The sequence below is a fragment of the Eptatretus burgeri genome, chromosome 17 (genome assembly GCF_056783735.1).
Source record: "Eptatretus burgeri isolate ZD-2024b chromosome 17, Ebu_testis_v1, whole genome shotgun sequence".
Taxonomy (NCBI): Eukaryota; Metazoa; Chordata; class Myxini; order Myxiniformes; family Myxinidae; genus Eptatretus; species Eptatretus burgeri.
The window spans coordinates 33,263,232-33,281,760 of NC_140977.1; the positions used below are offsets into that span (position 1 = coordinate 33,263,232).

At 42.9% G+C, this 18,529-nt stretch overlaps 1 protein-coding gene across 6 annotated transcripts in view; it reads right to left on the reverse strand.

Moving 5' to 3' along the window:
* Positions 1-18,529, reverse strand: part of SNX29 (sorting nexin 29) — a 375,087-nt gene that overhangs the window by 308,308 nt on the left and 48,250 nt on the right. For all 6 annotated transcript variants that reach the window (XM_085862384.1, XM_085862380.1, XM_085862382.1 and 3 more), the window contains exon 10: positions 10,969-11,121. In XM_085862384.1, coding sequence (XP_085718510.1) covers positions 10,969-11,121 — 153 coding nt within the window. The remainder of the gene's footprint in view (positions 1-10,968; positions 11,122-18,529) is intronic.

The following is an 18,529-nucleotide window of genomic DNA, read 5'->3' on the forward strand; positions in this document are numbered from 1 at the left end:
TACACACACACACACACACACACACACACACACACACACACACACACACACACACACACACACACACACACACACACACACACACACACACACACACACACACTGTCCATTTTAACAACACAGAATGAGGATTGTGATTACCACAACTGTCTACATCTCTCTGGACTTTAGTCCATATTTGAGGGTTTTTTTTTCCCATGAATGCTTTTCTCTGAAATGTTATTTTCTGTAGATAATTTGTTTAATATACAAAAGGACAGGGTATTTTAAGTCTACTGTGTCGGTTTACTCAAGTGCTAATGAAACACCTGTGATTCACAAAAGTTTCTTTGTTGTGTTTCAGGAAAGCCAATGAGAGAAATCATAGAAGATGGATCCTGCATTTACTGTGAAGGGAGAAAAGTGCTTTTGAAACGAATTTTGACAAATGCCTCATTTGCCAGTCGAGAAAGTCCAGTAATAATCTGAGAAACATAAAGAGAAGGGCTGAATGACTTCAAAAGAGGCGCTGGACAAACACAATGATGATGTTGACAGAAGACTGTGGCCCATCATGCAAGATACAAAGGACTTTCTGTCCAGAGCACCAGTGTGTCACAGGTCTTGCAAAAGCACCTGCACTCACAAGAGGGCTATGATTCAAGAAGTGTCAAAAGGCTTAAGCAGGAAAATGATGAGTCAATGGATGAAGATAAAGATGCATCTATTGCAAAAAGTGTCACTCCCCCAATTTCCTTGAAACAAGTTTGTTTTCTGTGTGGAAAGGCATGATCCAGAAGGAAAAAAAGAGGAATGGCACTCTTTCCCATGCAACAGAGACAAAAAGCTCTTCACAGAAAAGCGAATTAAGTTGCTGATTGGAAAGTACTTGAGAAAATACAGAGATATGGTGAAGCTATATAGTTTTGATTGCAGCAGACTTCTGATATCATGCACTGTGCAGGAATGAGTTCATGAACGGGAGGCCAAAGGTTACTGTTGGTAGTAAGACAGTTTATGAACAGGCATTCTGTAAACTGATCTCAGAAATATCTGACAAACCTTTGGTTGAAGAATGTACCTTTTATCTCAAACAGCTACGAAACAGATTCAGCGAAATACTTAAAGAACAACATGTATTGAATGCTTCCAGATATCCATCTGACAAACCGCATCAAAAGCTGACAAAGCACTTTGGAACAAGAATTCAAATCATCTGTATATTAAAGGAGCGGCAGTTTTCTGTCAGTCTGTCATACTACATCATTACGTCTGGGATTTCATTACTCCAACATCCGCCATTTTGATTTCCATGCAGTCCAGGCCTAACACATCATTGAACCTGTCATATTCTCAATCGCCATGCCCTACACCTTTATGTTTTCCATTGAGTGTGAAAGACAACACAGCGATTGTTAACATATCATCAAATATCGAAAGGATAGGCATCACGAGCCTTTCAAAAACACAGTTTTTGTATAGGCCTTAGGCTTCACGTATTTGACCTCACCTTCAGGCCGTTTCAGATGATGCTTTTTTCTGGAGCGATTGATGCAACGCTCTTGACTTCCTGTTGCCTATACACTGGCCAGATCCCCCCCCCCGGAAGAGTTTAAGGCAGCACTCCATTGCTTTTTCACCGCCCCAATGAAGGTCTTCTCCCATGGTTAGCAAGGGTTTTTACCATGGGAGTACCAAATTAGCCGAGGTTTCTTAATTCAGTAATATAGTTTTTGTAAAAATTAATAACACAACGCTAATAATAATAATATTAACTATAATCGTAACACTGCAATCCTTTTATCATGACTGCAAAGTTACTGTATTAAAGCAATGCATTATTCATAACACAGTAAAAAAAAATCATTGACCATCTGCCGGGTGACACTTTCATCATCAAGAGTGTTGATTATATTTGACCGATCAAAACCTATCTGCCCTTTATCCACCTGAGTTTCTTCACTCAATATATCTTCCAGGTCTGCCACCACACAAGATGTCACTGAAGGTTCACACCCCATCATGCTGTTGCGAAATCTCAATCCCTGCATTGGCCACTGTAACGGAACACGTTACATCTTAACCAAGGCCACTAATGGTTTTCTTGAGGCGCGGATGCTCGGTGGTGAGTGTGCCGCGTCTATTCTCCTAATTCCGAATTCTTATTTCTCCATCTGACACAGATCTTCCTTTCCAACTACGCTGATGCCAGTTTCTGGTCGGGCCAGCCTTTCTGAAGCCCATTAACAAAAGCCAGGGTCAGGACCCTGTGGCGTGTGGAGTCCTGCTTCCCACCAGTGTTTTTACACAAAAGAGAGCTGTACATTGCAGTGAGTAGAGTAGGAGATCCACTCGATCTGCGCATCGTTGCCAACCAGAGTGAATTCCAGATAAGGAGAGGGACTGAACATGCTGCAGGCAGACTAACCCACAACATTGTTTATAGTGAGATTGTATAAACTCCAGAGCAGATCCAGAGTGACATTTGGAGGGTCAATAGCTCCCAATAAAATGTTGCTTTATTAAAAACTTAAAATGGACTCATTCAGCTCAGTAACCAAAACCTTTTATCGTTCACTCCAACAAACATAGTCTATCCGTAAAAAAATGAAATACCAGAGGACCCCATCCCCCCTTCCCTCCCCCTCAATCCACCATTGAAATAGAAGATTATTTTATTGATTATCACTATTGTTCGCCATCACATCGCATAAGTAATGCCAATAGAAACAAAGGCTATGCCATGAGAATGCTAATTGGCAATGTTTGGTTTAGTGAGATGCACAAAACAACACCTTTTTACTCTCATCGTCACTTTCATTCACCATCATTGATAATATAATATGCAATTTATCATTTCTTTTCACTTCAACGTCTGATCTCTGGGAGCATAAAACAAATTCATCACATTATTCTTTGGCAATAAGTGTGCGGATGATTAAAATTAACACTAGATTGTTCGCAGTAAACACAAACTTCCGGGAGCAAGTGAGGCAGCGCTCCATTGCCTGTACACTGCCGAAATAAAGGGAGGGTTTTCCATGGAACTCTGTTCTGTGGGTCCCTGCTAGAGGGACCTCAAGCGTTGTGTGCGCCTCACACAGCTATGTCAGTGCAGAAGCTGTGTACATCAACAACTCAACTACAGAATGATCTACATGAGTCCCAATTTGAACCAGAGTCAGGTGCAAATACAGACGAGAAAAGGACTCGGTAGACTTTTGGGTTATCTGGATCTTTTAGGTCCTCGAGGTCTTTTGGATCTTTAGGGGTCTTAAGGGTCTTTGGGAATTAATGTTCAAACATTATGGGTCTTTGGGACGTGATGATTTGGTGTTGCCAGCTCAAAGTGTGAATGAATAAAGCCATTGTTCCTCACTCATAAAATATTATTTGAACTTCAGTAAAATGCTGTAGTTGAGAGGATTCCATTGTAAACATGATTATCTATGTATTCTGGTACATTTTCTTTCTGTAAAACAAACATCTATCTGCCTTCATTTGACATTGATTTGTGATATTCATTTGTCATTTTTTATTATATTTGTTTCTTAGCCTACAGTTTTCATCGAAACTTCCTGAAACTTGGCATATACTCGTACATGTAAAAATACCCTGCGCAGACAGTAACCATCTCCGATTTTGAAAATTCCTCCTAGAAAAAAAAATTATGACGTCAAAATATCTCCGCTAATGGAAATCGCCGAAAAAATTATCTCCGAACCTAGGAAAGCTTTTTGAATTCTGTTTGCGAGAATCGAACAGGGCATTAGCATAGATGAATTACGGCACATGTGATCCCATCACTATGACGTCATATCAATTTTTTATGACGTCACTCCTATTTTTTGACATTCTTTGCTTCACAACCCAGAGTTTTCATCGGATCTTCGTGAAACTTGCCATGTATATGCAGAAAGCCCACCCGCAGGCAGTAACCATCTCCGATTTTGGAAATTCTTCCTAGAAAAAAAGTTGACGTCATAATATCGCCGCTAATGGAAATCGCCTATACCATTATCTCCGAAACTAGGCAAGCTGTTTGAATTTTGTTTGCGGGAATCAAGCCGGGCATTAGCACAGATAATTTATCGCAAACCTGATACATCACAATGACGTCATATTCGTTTTTATGACGTCATCATTCAGAGGACGAGGATCTTAGCTCATTCGAGCTTGTTATACAGTATGTATAGATTTATCAAATGACAGCAAGATACAAAAGTAAGAATGGCAAATAAATGTAAATTTGATGGCAGGATTTTGACTGTTGGCCCGGATACAAAAAATATCTATGACAAAGAAAGTTGCACAATCCCAACCCAGACTGGCAACAGCACTTTTTGAAGATATCATGAGGTATACAACATAAAAACATGGCCAATTTTTTTGTATATTCTACCCTGTATTGGCCAGATATAGTGTTTGTCTCCCTGCCTAAAGTAAACAAAAAGAAGTGCTCCTACTCCATGTTTTGTTGATGCATTTCGTTCATTGTTGACCACATGGTCAGCACATATGCTTCCGCATTCACTCCTTCCCAACACTTTTCACCATCCCTCGCTCTCTTCTTTCTTCTCAACATGACGAGAAAAAACAAACAAATCGACAATTCATTGCTGTTTCATCCCCGGTTTTCCCTTCCTCTTCTTTCAGGCCACTTCTTGCCTGTGTTTGACCTTCCATCCGGCTTGTTCACCCCTTGTGTCCTCCTCGCCCTCCCAATTCTCTCATTCCTCCCCGAGTCCATTCTTCCTCCAAGTGTCCCTCTACAATACTGTTGGTGTGATTCCCTCCTTTCACCTGTGTTATTTCTGTTCTGTTCTGTGTTCTCACTATTCTACAAGCTTCTACTTGCTTAAAAAAAACGTATTTGCATACATTACTAGTGGCACTGTGCAATAATTTAGTTGTCAAATATACATGAGGCATTACAAAATCTGTGTTAATTTGTCATTCGCGTCGAGTGAATAAATCTTCTTTTCCACTTTTCCTTCCCACCCTTGCACAAATGTCCCATGCTCCCATGAAATTCCCACAATAATTTAGTTGGGTTTCAGCCAAGTGGGTAATATTCCCCATGGAAATGGTCCAAAATGAGATCCCTTTGAGGAAAGGGGGGGGGGAGTGGGAGAGGGATGGTGGGAGGTGGGATAGACTCTCGGCCCACTCGAAGCTCGAGCCCAGACATTGCACCGATGCATCCCAAACAATGCACCATTACAATGCATTGTCGAAACCTGTAATTCAAACTCTGCCTCAACAGCAAGTCCCAAATCAAAGCTCGCAGACATGCTGTTTATATCAAATCAGCAAATAGACAGTACTGTGTTTGGGTTGCATCAGATAAAACAAAATTTAAATGCTTTCAATGAACCATCTTGTTCATAAAAATACATTTCATCACCCAATCCAATCCATCTCAGAAAGAAATCGGGAATATTGCAAGGTCTGGTCTGCAAAAGCATTTGGATTCCAATTCGTGATTTCACAACAAAAAAATTTTTGACAACAATTAAGACACTGGGGTGAAAGGAAAGGGGGCGGTGGGGAGAGGAAATAGGCCAATCCGGAATGGAACGATTTTTTCCAGGTGAATGCAACAAATTTCATGACATTCATTTCTGAAGCATCTACTTTTTTGGCCCAGATAATTAATCGTTAGAATGCACAATTCCAACTGACCAGTCTAAATTCAAATTCCACTAACAATTTCATTTTCACTTCCAGCTCACTTCAATAGTTCCCACATACTTGGCACTGCCTTTCATTCAATTATCATTTTCTTGGGCATGCAATCACAATCCTTGCACGGTAGCCTCGTTTAATTCCCATTGTGACCCATTTAAAATCCTTCCCCTGATATATGCCCATTATATGTCCTGAACAATAGTGCTAAAATGACATTGATTAATCCTTTCTCGTACACTCAGCAAGCACAATTTCATTGTAATTGAAATGTGGATAATCTGCTTTGGATTCCAGTCCTGTAATTCTAAATAACCTTTAAAAAAAAATTATTATTATCGTTAACACAAAGTCGAGGCTCGTGGAGGAGCTATAACATAGAATGGATCAGGACGTAACAGGACCAATCTGAACAAAAGGAACAGCAGGAAGAGAGGGGGGGGGGGACACACCAACAGCAGGGTTGAGAGACAAAATTGAGGGAGTGGAACATGACTTATGTCCAGGGAGTATTTCTATGTTTTTGTGGATCCTCCAGCTGGTGCTATGATGTGACTCAAAGTCTTTTGAAACATTACAAATGAGAAACAGTGCTGCCAGCAAGCATCAACGCCAATCCCTGGGCATTCATTAACTAACCCAGGCAACTCAGGTCACCTGAGAGGGGTAGTGGAACCCTTGATGGAGCACATGCCAACAAATAGCGGATAAGCTAGTATTAACCAACGGCAACCATAAAACTTCAATCATGGGGAAGAGGGCGGGTACGCTGTGTCACTGATGTCGTGAAAGGTATGTTCCTTTTACAGTGGATGACACTGCAGTCCGATTTGGCCCCAACCATTTTTGTACCACAACGAACTAAAAATATGAAGAGAGCAGCACCGCTTGCACCTACTTCTTACTAATGTTTGAGGTCTGAGAACAAATATTTGAGTGCTTACCAATATAGCCAAGCTAAGTAAAGCTAACATTATTGTTGCTGCTGAATCACTGTTAAATTATACAGTGACTGATTCTTATGTGTCATTCGATGGATACCAGGAGACACCGAAAAGACGAGATTGCAGTGATGGCTGGGGTGTGGAATGGTCATTTGGTTTCACAATGCACACCAGGTTCAACTGACCTGGAAGTCACCTGGTGCACTGTGAAAACACATGCAGAGTATCTCCTGATCGGCACTGTGTATTGCCCTGGCTCCTTGTTTGGAACCGACTATTGTCTTATTGACAACTTATCTGATGACCTGGATTCTATCACCCAAACCACTGGTGAAGGTCGTGTGATGATTCTCGGTGATTTCAATGTACATCACCAGGAGTGGCTGGTAGTATGTCCCCAACTGATGGATCTGTATAATTGCATGCTACAACCGTTGTCTGAAGCATGGCTTGAACCAACTGGAGAAAGAGCCTACCGGTGGTGATAATAAACTGGATTTGGTCATCGTTGACTCTGATGCTTAGTACAGCACAAGTGTGAAGGCAAACTATAGCTCAGTTTTTTCAAAAAGCCACCAGTCTTGGATAAACCATACCAATGGCCATTGTGGGATTACAAAAAAAGCAAAATGGGAATCCCTCAGGCAGCATCTGCATAGCAGGGCCCTAAACAATGGGATCAAGCCCGAAACACTGGACATCCTGACATAGCTTGCAACAACATTGAGACAATCGTCAGGTCAGGTACGGATAAATTCATCCCTTATAGAGATGTCACTGCATGTTCTACTGACCAATATTATTCATTCCATGGTTTACTGAGACTTGCCGAATGGCTGACAAAGCTGTCCGTCTGGTGTACAAGAATTGGAGCAAGAGCCCATGTCCTGTTACCCATGATGCTCTGATAGGGGCAAGGCAGGACTATCAGAAAGTGGAGAAGGAGGAAGAAAGACAACACTTCCAGAAGTCAAAATATCGTCTGACCGCTGGAGTAAACACACCCCATGATTGGTGGTGGGCAATTAGAAGGATACGAGGGAAATAGACATTCTACTTCCAAAACCTTGCAGAAGGATGGTCAGACCTTCGCCATCTCTCAGGAGAAAGCAGACATCTTCTGCGATGATTCTGTATTAAAGCACGCAATTGATTAGGTTGAAAATAACCCTCCTGATCTCAGAGCTCACACTAAAACTCTGCTGGGAACTGTAAAGTTCCGGCCTCGTGACATTATATGAATCTTGCAGAATCTGGACAAAACATAAGGCACCCAAACCTGATGAAATTGGAAATAGAGCTATCAAAAAGTGTGCATCAGTCTTTGCCACACCTCTTGACAAACTGTTTAATTTCTGATTTAGTTGTGGCCACTTCCCTTCCTCCTGGAAGATAGCCAATGTATTGGCAGCGCATAAGAAGGGCTCTTGCTTTGTTCCAGACAACTACAGACCCATCACTCTCCTTAGCTTTATCAGCAAGGGTGTGGAGAAAGTTATCAACACTGCACTGAGGCAACATCTCGATGGAAATGACATCATCAGCGACAATCAGTTTGGCACTCGTCCTGGTCATTCGGCCCCTGACTTACTCACATACCTGAGTCATGAGTGGATGCATTGTCTCAACAGATGCCTTGTCTCAATATACTCGCACATTGTAGTTGAGACAGCCAAATTTAAACATCTAAAGAATGACATGCCACCGAATGTTATGCCCGCTACAGGCACTGTAACAAATGTCAATGTTGTTGCAAATGATTCAACTGTTCAAGAACAGTTTGAGCAACAGCCACAACTTCTCCGTGAGGTATTTCTGACAACCTTCTTCATTGTGCTGCCTTCTGCAAGAAAAGCCTGCCTTTGATCAGCCCTTTAACGTGTCCCTGGAAGAACATTTTCCCCATCACATTCCCATGAGTGGAACAGTGTGTTTGAACAACAATGTAATCATATTCTCAGCCATTTGTCATAACTCCTACCAGTCTTGTATAAACCTACCAGTCTCGCATAAACCTACCAGTCTCGCCCTTGTAAGCTAGCCCTGAAGAAGACAACATTCTGAATGCAAGGAATACCTCATCTTGGCGTTCTTTCGAGATTGAAGAGTCGTTGACACTTTTGGCAGAAGTGAATACATCTGCTGAACTGGAATCAAGTTGAAAGAATTAAAACATGTTAATTTGCATTTCAGCACAACTGTTAGCCAAGGGTGTGCTTGTTGTGAAGCAATATCAGGCTAAAATGTGAAAGCTGAAAAAAATGGATGCAAGTATTTCAAGGAGCACGATAGTAAATGTGGGGTAGTGACAAAAACAAGCCGATACTCCAAGGAAGTCGTCTCCTTTGATAACAAGACGTTAATTCCTCAACATACACAACATGTGATCATGTTGCCTGCAGCTTGGTGAGGAAGTATGAACAGTCATCTGTTACCTGCTCAGAATGCCTCACAACGGTTACACCTTTGAGAATTGAATACGTTGCAAGAGGCATTATGTCCAGAAAGCTTCGAGGTAAAAAGGTCAAATAGAAGGGAGATATGTTTGATATAGAAAGATAGGCTCGGTCATTGATGAGAAACGACACAAAATAAACTACGTTGGAATGAGGAAACAAACTTTCGCACTCAAAGTGTATTATTGTTTTTTACATCATCTCAACCAATCAAATTGATTGCTCGGAGACCCCGCCCATGTCCTTTTTTCTCAAGACCACGTGGGGTAAGATGTTCTATGAACTCTCGAGTTAGCCCATCCCCCACGCAGCGGAAAAGATGGTTTTGCAAGTGTGTGTGTGTGTGTGTGTGTGTGTGTGTGTGTGTGTGTGTGTGTGTGTGTGTGTGTGTGTGTGTGTGTGTGTGTGTGTGTGTGTGTGTGTGTGTGTGTGTGTGCCGTCGTCGTTTTACCATTTGAGATTTTGTCATCACATTTTCAACAAAGCTTTATTATGAGACTATGGAGAACACAAATTAATAATTTTTTCATTATTATGACTACTAACCTCCGCTAATGAAGGTGGATGTCGGGTATGTTTTCATGCCCGTCTGTCTGTTTGTATGCAGGATATCCCAAAACGTTGTGGACGGATCCGGATGAAATTTGGTAGCAGGTTGTGTGTTTGACAAGGATGAACTGATTAGATTTCATTGAAGATCCAGATCCGGATCCGACTACTAAAATTTTTTTTAAGTGATTCTTCACCATTGAGAGATCGGGCCAAAAAAGATATACGTATAGCACAATATCTCAAAAAGTTGTGGACGGATTTGGATGAAACTTGATGGACACCGGTGTGTGACAAGGAAGAAATGATTCGATTTTGGTGAATATCAGAATCCAGATCCAGCTACTAGAATTATTAAAGTGATTATTCACCATTGAGAGATGTGGCCAAAAACTATTATATAGCATGATATTTCAAAAATTCATTGGCCTCAATATGCTCTACTGGTTCAGGTATTGTGTGGAAGAGGTATGCGCTCTACCGAGTGCCCTTCTAGTTGGTATTGCTGTTGTTTGACACTTTATTGGCCTTTTTTTCGCTCTATTATTTTTGTGACATTCGACTTCTTAACAACTTTTTTGATTGACACAAAATTTCCAGGGTAGGAGCGATCCCCCCATGCAAAATACTATATTGAGAATTGTGATGTCATAGGTCACATGGTATGGCAGCCATCTTGGATTAAACAAAAAAAAAAAATCAAAAAATTATACCTCTGAAACTGCTGATCGGAAAAATTTTTAAACTTGGCACATCTCATTCTACTCCCAATGGGAAATAGAGGATTGTAAGGATGACGTCATCAGTGAAGTGGTAAAACAGCCACAAATGTTTTAATCGAAATCCTTGTTTACCATTGAGTTGCAGTGTGTATGTCCAGGCCGTAACATTTTTACAAATTGAGCTTTTGTCATCAAATCTTCAACAAACCTATATTATGAGACCGTGGAGAAGAAATTAATAAAATGTACAATATTTTTTTCACCATCGTTTTCATCAAGTTTAGTTAGAGTATGAAGCGGACGTGGACGGGCTTTGCATTTGGAGATGCTTTCTCTTTTAATCTGCATCAGAAATACGAGATAAACAAATCCTCTGTGGAGATGTTACTGTATTTGTACATTATGTATGAACCATGTTTTGAGTAAACATTGTAATAATAACCATATAATCAGAAACATGATGCTGTGGAAAGCAAAAGCAAAGGGTAGAACAAGCACTTGCATATTTCTTCAGCACCAAACTGCCTTCACCAACTTTGCCATCCCCATAAGACTTACTTATGGGTTTGCAATTTGAAAAGGAAAATTGAAAGAGGAAATAAAAATTCATGACAGTGGATGGAACCTTACCTGCAAGACTCTTGGGATTCTCCCCCTGAATCTTGCTCCAAGGATATCCCGTATACATCATCAGCATTTTCTTCATCTTCCTGCCTCTCATTATCAGCAATTTCCCCAGACTCCAAACTTGCCCGGTCCTTTGTCAAAGATGATGCTTCATGACTACGGGGTTGGGGAAAGGTTTGAGAAAGACAGAAGCTTGAGTAATACCGTATTCTCACTCATGGCTTTATCGTGGACCTCAAATCAACAGCATCCATAAAGTACCAAAGTAAATTGTATCACAAACACACATGGCCGTCTCGTCATTTTAGGTCAAGATCATTCTGCTTAGAGTCCAACATTTACTGCAGCATGGTTGCAAGTGTTAATAAAACCCATTTCAAATTCGTGATCAGTAACCATGACTGACAGCATAGCAAAGAGATTGTGCACTCGCCTTTCAGCTGTCTTGTATGAGTTTGATTCTCGACTCGACAATGAAACTATTTGAGTGTAGGTTATAGCAGGAATAAAATGGAAAAGAAAAAAAAAAAAACAATGATGCAATGCCTCCTGTTGGTTATGGCAGGAATTTGGAATTTGTTCAGGGCGCTGGCCATGGCTCGCCAACTCTTTGTGAAGGACACCGCGAGATCTTTAACATCCACCAACTAACGCACGCTGACAGATGGGATGCCCGGTTTAACGCCAATCCGAGGGACGAGCACACACATTGATGAATCACCCTTCCTGCGAGACACCACGATGAGAGTTTGTAGCTGGGCCGAGATTCAAACTCAGGCTAGACGGCTCAGATGTGAGTGTGCATAACTCTCAGCTATCCTGCCAGTAACCAGAATGCACTGCAAAAGAAGAGCATTTGGACAATCATAACAGCCAAAGTGCCAGGTAGCTCAATGCATCATACATGACCATGAAATCATCTCAGTGTATTGACATGCACAAAAACCAAGGACTAGCCTAAAGCAGCCTAGTGCGGATGCGGTTTCCACAGTGCACTTGTTACAGATGATTTGGAATTGTGATAGCCCTCAGCAATGGTCATCGTAGAATGAATGCAATCACCTCATCACTATAACTCCATAGTCAAGACAATAATCAGAGAAGCAAAAACTCATGTCTTCCCACAGAGGAGATGTCCAAGAGGTAGATCAGCATGGAAGAGGGCAAGGAAAAGAAGGCAGTGGGTGAAGGAATTAATGTTTTTGGTTTTATTTGGTATACAGTCAAGGCTCGTTTAAGAGCTGGAACACAGAACAGATCAGGATGCAACAGTACAAAAGGAATAGCAAAAAGAGATGGGGGAGGGCACCAACAGCAACGCCGAGGGACAAGATAGACAAAGATGGACAAGCAAGGGATACAGGTAATGAAGAGGGGCAGGGGAGGATGCATGGGATGGACAAATGGATACAGAAGCAAACTCTCAGGAAGGAAAACTGGAAGCTTGGAAAGATGTGGGGTTTTTTTTTTTGGGGGGGGGGTGCCCCGGTTAGAATAGGTACACCGTATCCCTACGTGTCGTAAGAGGCGACTAAAAGGGTTGGCGTCAGGAAGGGCATCCGGCCATAAAAACATCGCCTCAAAAGGAAACCATGATGAGTACAACTGATGGGCAGGGTACAGCCCGAAGTACCCCGTGGGGGTCCTCACCCCCTCTCGTTAAAACTCAAGGTGGGGAACCCGATCTAAGCAAGGGAGTAAATTTTTCCATTTATAATGACCAATCGTCTGATGCCCCACGTGGAGATCGGTTTCTGAGGTTTGGTACATGGAATGTAGGGACAATGACAGGGAGATCTGGAGAAGTGGTTGAAACATTGGTCAGAAGAAGAGTGGACATATGTTGTGTGCAGGAGACACGGTGGAAGGGAAGTGGTGTGAGAATGGTGAAGGGTCGGCAGGGACAGAAGTACAAGTTTATGTGGCAAGGGTGCCCGGAAGGCGTGCATGGTGTTGGTGTCATGTTTTCTGAGGAGTTTGTAGACAGTGTAGTGAGTGTGACAAGAGTGAGTGAAAGGTTGATGATGGTGAGAATTGTGATCGGAAAGCTCTTGGTGAAAGTCATCTCGGGATATGCCCCGCAGGTCGGTCAAAGCGATGAAGAGAAGAACATGTTCTGGTGTGCGATAGAGAAGTTGATGGAGAATGTGAAAGATGAGGAAGTTGTTGTGGTAGGAGGAGACTTGAATGGACATGTGGGAAGGAGTCCAGACGGTTTTGAGGGCGTCCATGGGGGTTATGGATATGGTGTGAGAAATGGAGAAGGTGAAAGGATCTTGGAGTTTGCTGATGGAGCTGATTTGTAATACTCATTTCCAGAAAGCGGATAATAAGCTTATTACATACACGTCAGGTGGGTCGACGACAACCATTGACTACCTGATGGTGCGTCGGCGAGATAGGGGAAACCTCCATGACACAAAGGTGATCCCAGGGGAGGAGACTGTTTCACAGCACCACCTGGTTGTCTGCGATATAAGGGTGAAAGGTGCGCGGAGAATTCGGCGGGTGAAGTACCAACCGAGGATGAAGGTGTGGAGGTTGAAAGAGGCGACAGTGAAGGAAGCATTAAGAGAGAGGCTGAGTATGGTTGAAGATGATGTGGTTGAGCTTGAAAGTGGTTGGATGTCAATGAAAGATAGTCTATTGGGAGCCGTTGGTGAGGTACGTGGATGGACAAAAGGACCACCGAGTCACTCGGAAACATGGTGGTGGGGTGATGAAGTTGGAAAGACGATTGAAGAGAAGAGGAAGAAGTTCAAGGAATGGCAAAAGGCAAAGGATACGATGGAAGAAGAGGCAGCACATGAAAGTTATAAGGTAGCCAAGAAGGCTGCAAAGAAAGAGGTAGCAAAGGTGCAGGAGGCCCATAGGAAAATGTTCGGAGAACACTTGGATTCGGAGGAGGGTAAGAGAGCGGTATTCAGGATCGCAAAGCAGATAGCGAGAGAGAGATTTGATGTGACGGGGGTGAGTTGCTTGAAGGATGAAGTGGGACAAATTGTTGTGGATTCAGATGGAATTAAAGGAAGATGGAAGAGATATATGGAAAGGCTGTTGAATGTAGAAAATGAATGGGATAGCAACATCGAGAGTAACCCAGTTTTAGGACCAGCAGAGAAGATAACTGAGAAGGAAGTTGAGGAAGCTATAAGAGCAATGAAGAGTAGAAAAGCAGGAGGGCCGACGGGAGTTGTGGGAGATATGTTGAAGGCAGCGGGAAGTTGGGGTGTGAAGAGAATGACAGAGATCTGTAATCTGGTGGTGAAAGAAGGCCGCATTCCAGTGGATTGGGAACTGAGTACCCTCGTCCCTCTGTACAAGGGGAAAGGTGACCCTCTGGACTGTGGCTCCTATAGAGCAATAAAGTTATTGGAGCATGAAATGAAGGTATTGGAAAGGGTGTTGGAGAAGAGGATAAGGAAGAAGGTAAAGATTGACGAAATGCAGTTTGGATTTATGCCAGGAAGAGGAACGACAGATGCAATTTTTATTGTAAGGCAGTTGCAGGAGAAGTACATGGAGAAGAGGAAGAAGTTGTTTTTTGGGTTTGTTGATCTGGAGAAAGCATTTGATAGGGTTCCACACGAAGTTATGACATGGGCATTGAGGAAGTTAGGAGTGGAGGAATGGTTGATCAGAGTAGTGATGGCCATGTACGAGAGAGCACGCACAGCTGTAAGGACGAAGGATGGGAACAGTGGTGAGTTTGAGGTGAGGGTAGGAGTGCACCAGGGGTCGGTACTAAGTCCACTTCTATTTGTAGTTGTGATGGAGGTGCTGGCTCGGAGGTAAAGGAGGGTTTACCGTGGGAGCTGCTGTATGCAGATGATCTGGTGTTGATTGCAGAGAGTATGGATGGACTGAAGGAGAAGATGAACAAGTGGAAGGAATGTATGGAGGCAAAAGGTTTGAAGGTGAATATCGGAAAGACGAAGGTGATGGCAAGTGGTAAAGCATGTGGTGAGGTGGAAAGGACTGGGAAGTGGCCGTGTGCTGTGTGCAGGAAGGGTGTCGGAGTGAACTCCATTCAATGTACAATGTGTGCTGAATGGGTTCATCGAAAATGTAGTGGGGTGAGAGGGTCATTAACCAGTGTAGCAGCTACATTCAAGTGTAAGGTGTGCATCGAGGGAGCAGCAGATGAAGGAATTGTTGAGTTGGATCTTGGAGATGGTGTGAAGCTGGAAGGGGTGAAAACATTTTGCTATCTCGGAGACATGCTGAATGGAGAAGGTGGATCAGACTCTTCGACGGTTGCTAGAGTGAGATGTGCATGGAAGAAGTTTCGGGAACTGAGTGGCGTGCTGACAAAGAGGGGAGTGTCGTTGAAGCTGAAGGGAAAGGTGTATGCTACATGTGTGAGGAGTACGATGATTTATGGGAGTGAGATATGTGTAATGAACATGGAGCAGCAACAAAGGCTGGAAAGGGTGGAAATGCGAATGGTTCGGTGGATGTGTGGAGTATCGTTGAGAGAGAGGAAGACAAATGATGCCTTGCAGAAGATGATGGGAATAGAGTCTGTGATGGAGGTTGTGAAGAGAAACAGGTTGAGATGGTTGGGTCATGTGTTGAGGAAGGATGAAAGTGACTGGGTGAGAGGAGTGTTGGAAATGAGTGTAGTCGGAAGTAGAGGACGGGGAAGACCGAGAAAAACTTGGCTAAAGGTGGTGGAAGAGGAAATGTGGGAAAGGGGATTAAGAAGGGGAGATGCAGAAAATAGGGTAAAGTGGAGAAGGTTGTCATGGGGCCCGCAAGGCTAACCCCCGCTTTAGCGGGGAAAATGGCTTTTAAATGCGTGTGTGTGTGTGTGTGTGTGTGTGTGTGTGTGTGTGTGTGGGTGTGTGTGTGTGTGGGGGGGGGAGGTGGGGGGTGGCAAGGGGAAAGGGTGGTTAAGGCAGGTTAAAAATATTTTGGTTTTGGATGGGGGGATGATCTGAGATGGTGGTGAACAGCTGTTTTTAAGACCTGGAAGGAAGAATGAGATTGAAGAGAATGTGGAAGTTGGTTCCACAGGTGGGGGGGGGGGGAAAGAGGAAGAAATGATTGGAGGTGAGCAGTGATCCTGGATTTAAGTAGTTTCACCAGAAGGGGGTTGATGGTGTACCATGTGAGTCCTGCAGAAACCTGGGGGGGTGGAGCGGGGGGGGACACTGGGCAGAGGGCAGAGGGTGCAAGAACAGAAAGGAGGCAGTAGAAGACAGAAAGACCACTGACCTGTCTGCGATGTCAAAGTGATAGATGGGCCTATAGAATCAGCTTCATCGTGGGAGATGATCTTGAAGGCCTTGGTTTCCATGACATAAAGCTGTGCAAGGTGTGAGGTAGGGGAGCCAACTCAGAGGGGAGAATAGTCCTCCATTAAGCTGTGGATGAAGGCCTTGTAGGTGGATAAGAGTTCAGATTTGCCAAAGAAGGAGTTTCGATGACGCAGGGTGCCCAGTCGAAAAGTAGCTCTCGAGGCCGTCTCATAAATGTGGTTTTCCCATGAAATATCATGGCTGGTCGTGGGACCCAAAAGTTTAAGTGACAACCTCTTAAAGAGGATTGTTGAGGAAGTAGATAGGAGGGTTCACCAGACGGTCCTTTCGGAGAGAGATCGTGAGAGTGTGCGATTTGTCAGGATTGAAAGACATATTCCAAGCGTTTGACCAGCTTGTGAATTTTTTTTCAAGGTCCAAAGAGAGGGAAGAGGCTGCAGCCTACCTGTCTGAGAGATGAGCGATGTCACGGCAGAGGGTGGATCATCAGCAGCAAAGAGAGAAAGAGGATTTTCCAGAGAGTCAGAGACATCACTGATGAATATTAGGAATAGAACTGCACCCAATACTCTGCCTTGGGGGCACTCCAGCCTTGACAGGGAGAGGAGATTTGAAAATGATGACAAATTGTTGAAATGGGTGACAAGCATGATGGTGTTAAATGAAGGGTGTGGGATTTCATTCAAATAACAATGAAGAAAAGCAAAGGGTGTGAAAGAGAGTGTTTCATTGAAAATGCCAAAAATTCAAATTCAATAATGGTCGAAGTGATTCATTGTTTCCTTTCAATCTCACTCTGAGGTTATTAATTTATTGAAATTACACCGTAGCAGTGGCATTGTGAATGGTCCCTCATTTACTGTCGATCTATTCATATCTGTTCAAATTGCATCACTTTTCATTAACCACTGCAAGACACTTTATTAACCAATGAACACTGTCATTAAAAAAAAAAAAAGTTCAAGAGTTAACCATATCGCAAAGATGAATTGCAAGAGCAGAAAGATGGTGAAGCTCAGGAACAAGCTAGTAAATATCTTTCGTAGAGTGCTTTTCTCTGAGCTCTCTGGTCTTGGATTTGTTCCTCATTCCAGGTAAAATTGGTAGAGAAACGGCTTGAGGCACTGCGTCTCGGTCTTTTGTGTGGGGGGGGGGGGGCATAAAGCTGGCTGTTCCTTACATTTTGTATGTGGACGTTAGAGTCGCTCTCTCAAAAAGAATAGGACAACGTGTGCCGGTGTTCGGGCTAAATACCTTGCCGAATAATTGGGATGTGCCAGTTAATTATAAAGGGCTATAGATGTTAAGTTAGATGAAGTTGATGGTAAAAATGCGGTTAATGCATACAAGTTAAGAGCGAGTTCATGCAATGTGGATATGGTAAAGAAAAAATAGATCAAATGGCCTCTTCCTTTATCTGAGCTCCTCTGTATAATCCTTGTGCATTATTTTACTGGCCAAGCTGCCACAAAGCAAAAGCCTGGCCAGCAAGGAATTCGATCGACCGCGGGTACATTCTCCGATGTATAAAACATGAGAACATGAAGAATGAGAAACGACCAAGAAGAAAGAAATGTTGCAAGGATTTTGACAGGGTAGCAAGGACACTTTTGATGTGAGCTACGATCGTTACTCTAGCGGTTGCCAAATGGAGAAGCCCGAGGATGGGATAATAAATAAATGTATAAAGAACGACCACTGCCAGCGCATTTTTCAAACAAGTGCAGCTGATGTCTCACAACAAATATCTGTACCTGGTCACATGTGCTGAATATCCGAGGAAAGCTGGTGGAGTACAGCAAAAGAACACTGGATATTTACATGTTGTGAAAGCAGATACTAAACACAATGACAGAAATGAAAATTAAAAAAAAGTAGAGCAAAGTCGATGACATGCCATCCCAAATCCCCACCTAAAGCAAAGTTAAAAGATGGAAAAACGTTCCACCAGGAATGACCTAATATCAAATTTTGAGTTAAATTTATATTTTTTCTGTTTTGACCCCTGTGACCTTAAGTCCCCACCTCATGGGTGTGATCCGGGAGTTAAATCAAAAAAAAAAATTGTTACATATTCCATGCGTCCCCCAATGTTGATTGCGCTTACAAAGTTTCATTTGAAAATGTTTAAAAATGTGCCTGTAATTGCATTTTTCGGTATTTGACCCTTTGACCCCACCACAGGGGTGGGGCCAAAATGTGAATGTTCTTGCACCTTCATGCTATGGTGGTGATCATAACTACCAAGGTTGGTAAACTTCTGCCCAACCGTTTAGGATGAGATAGCATGACGGATGGAT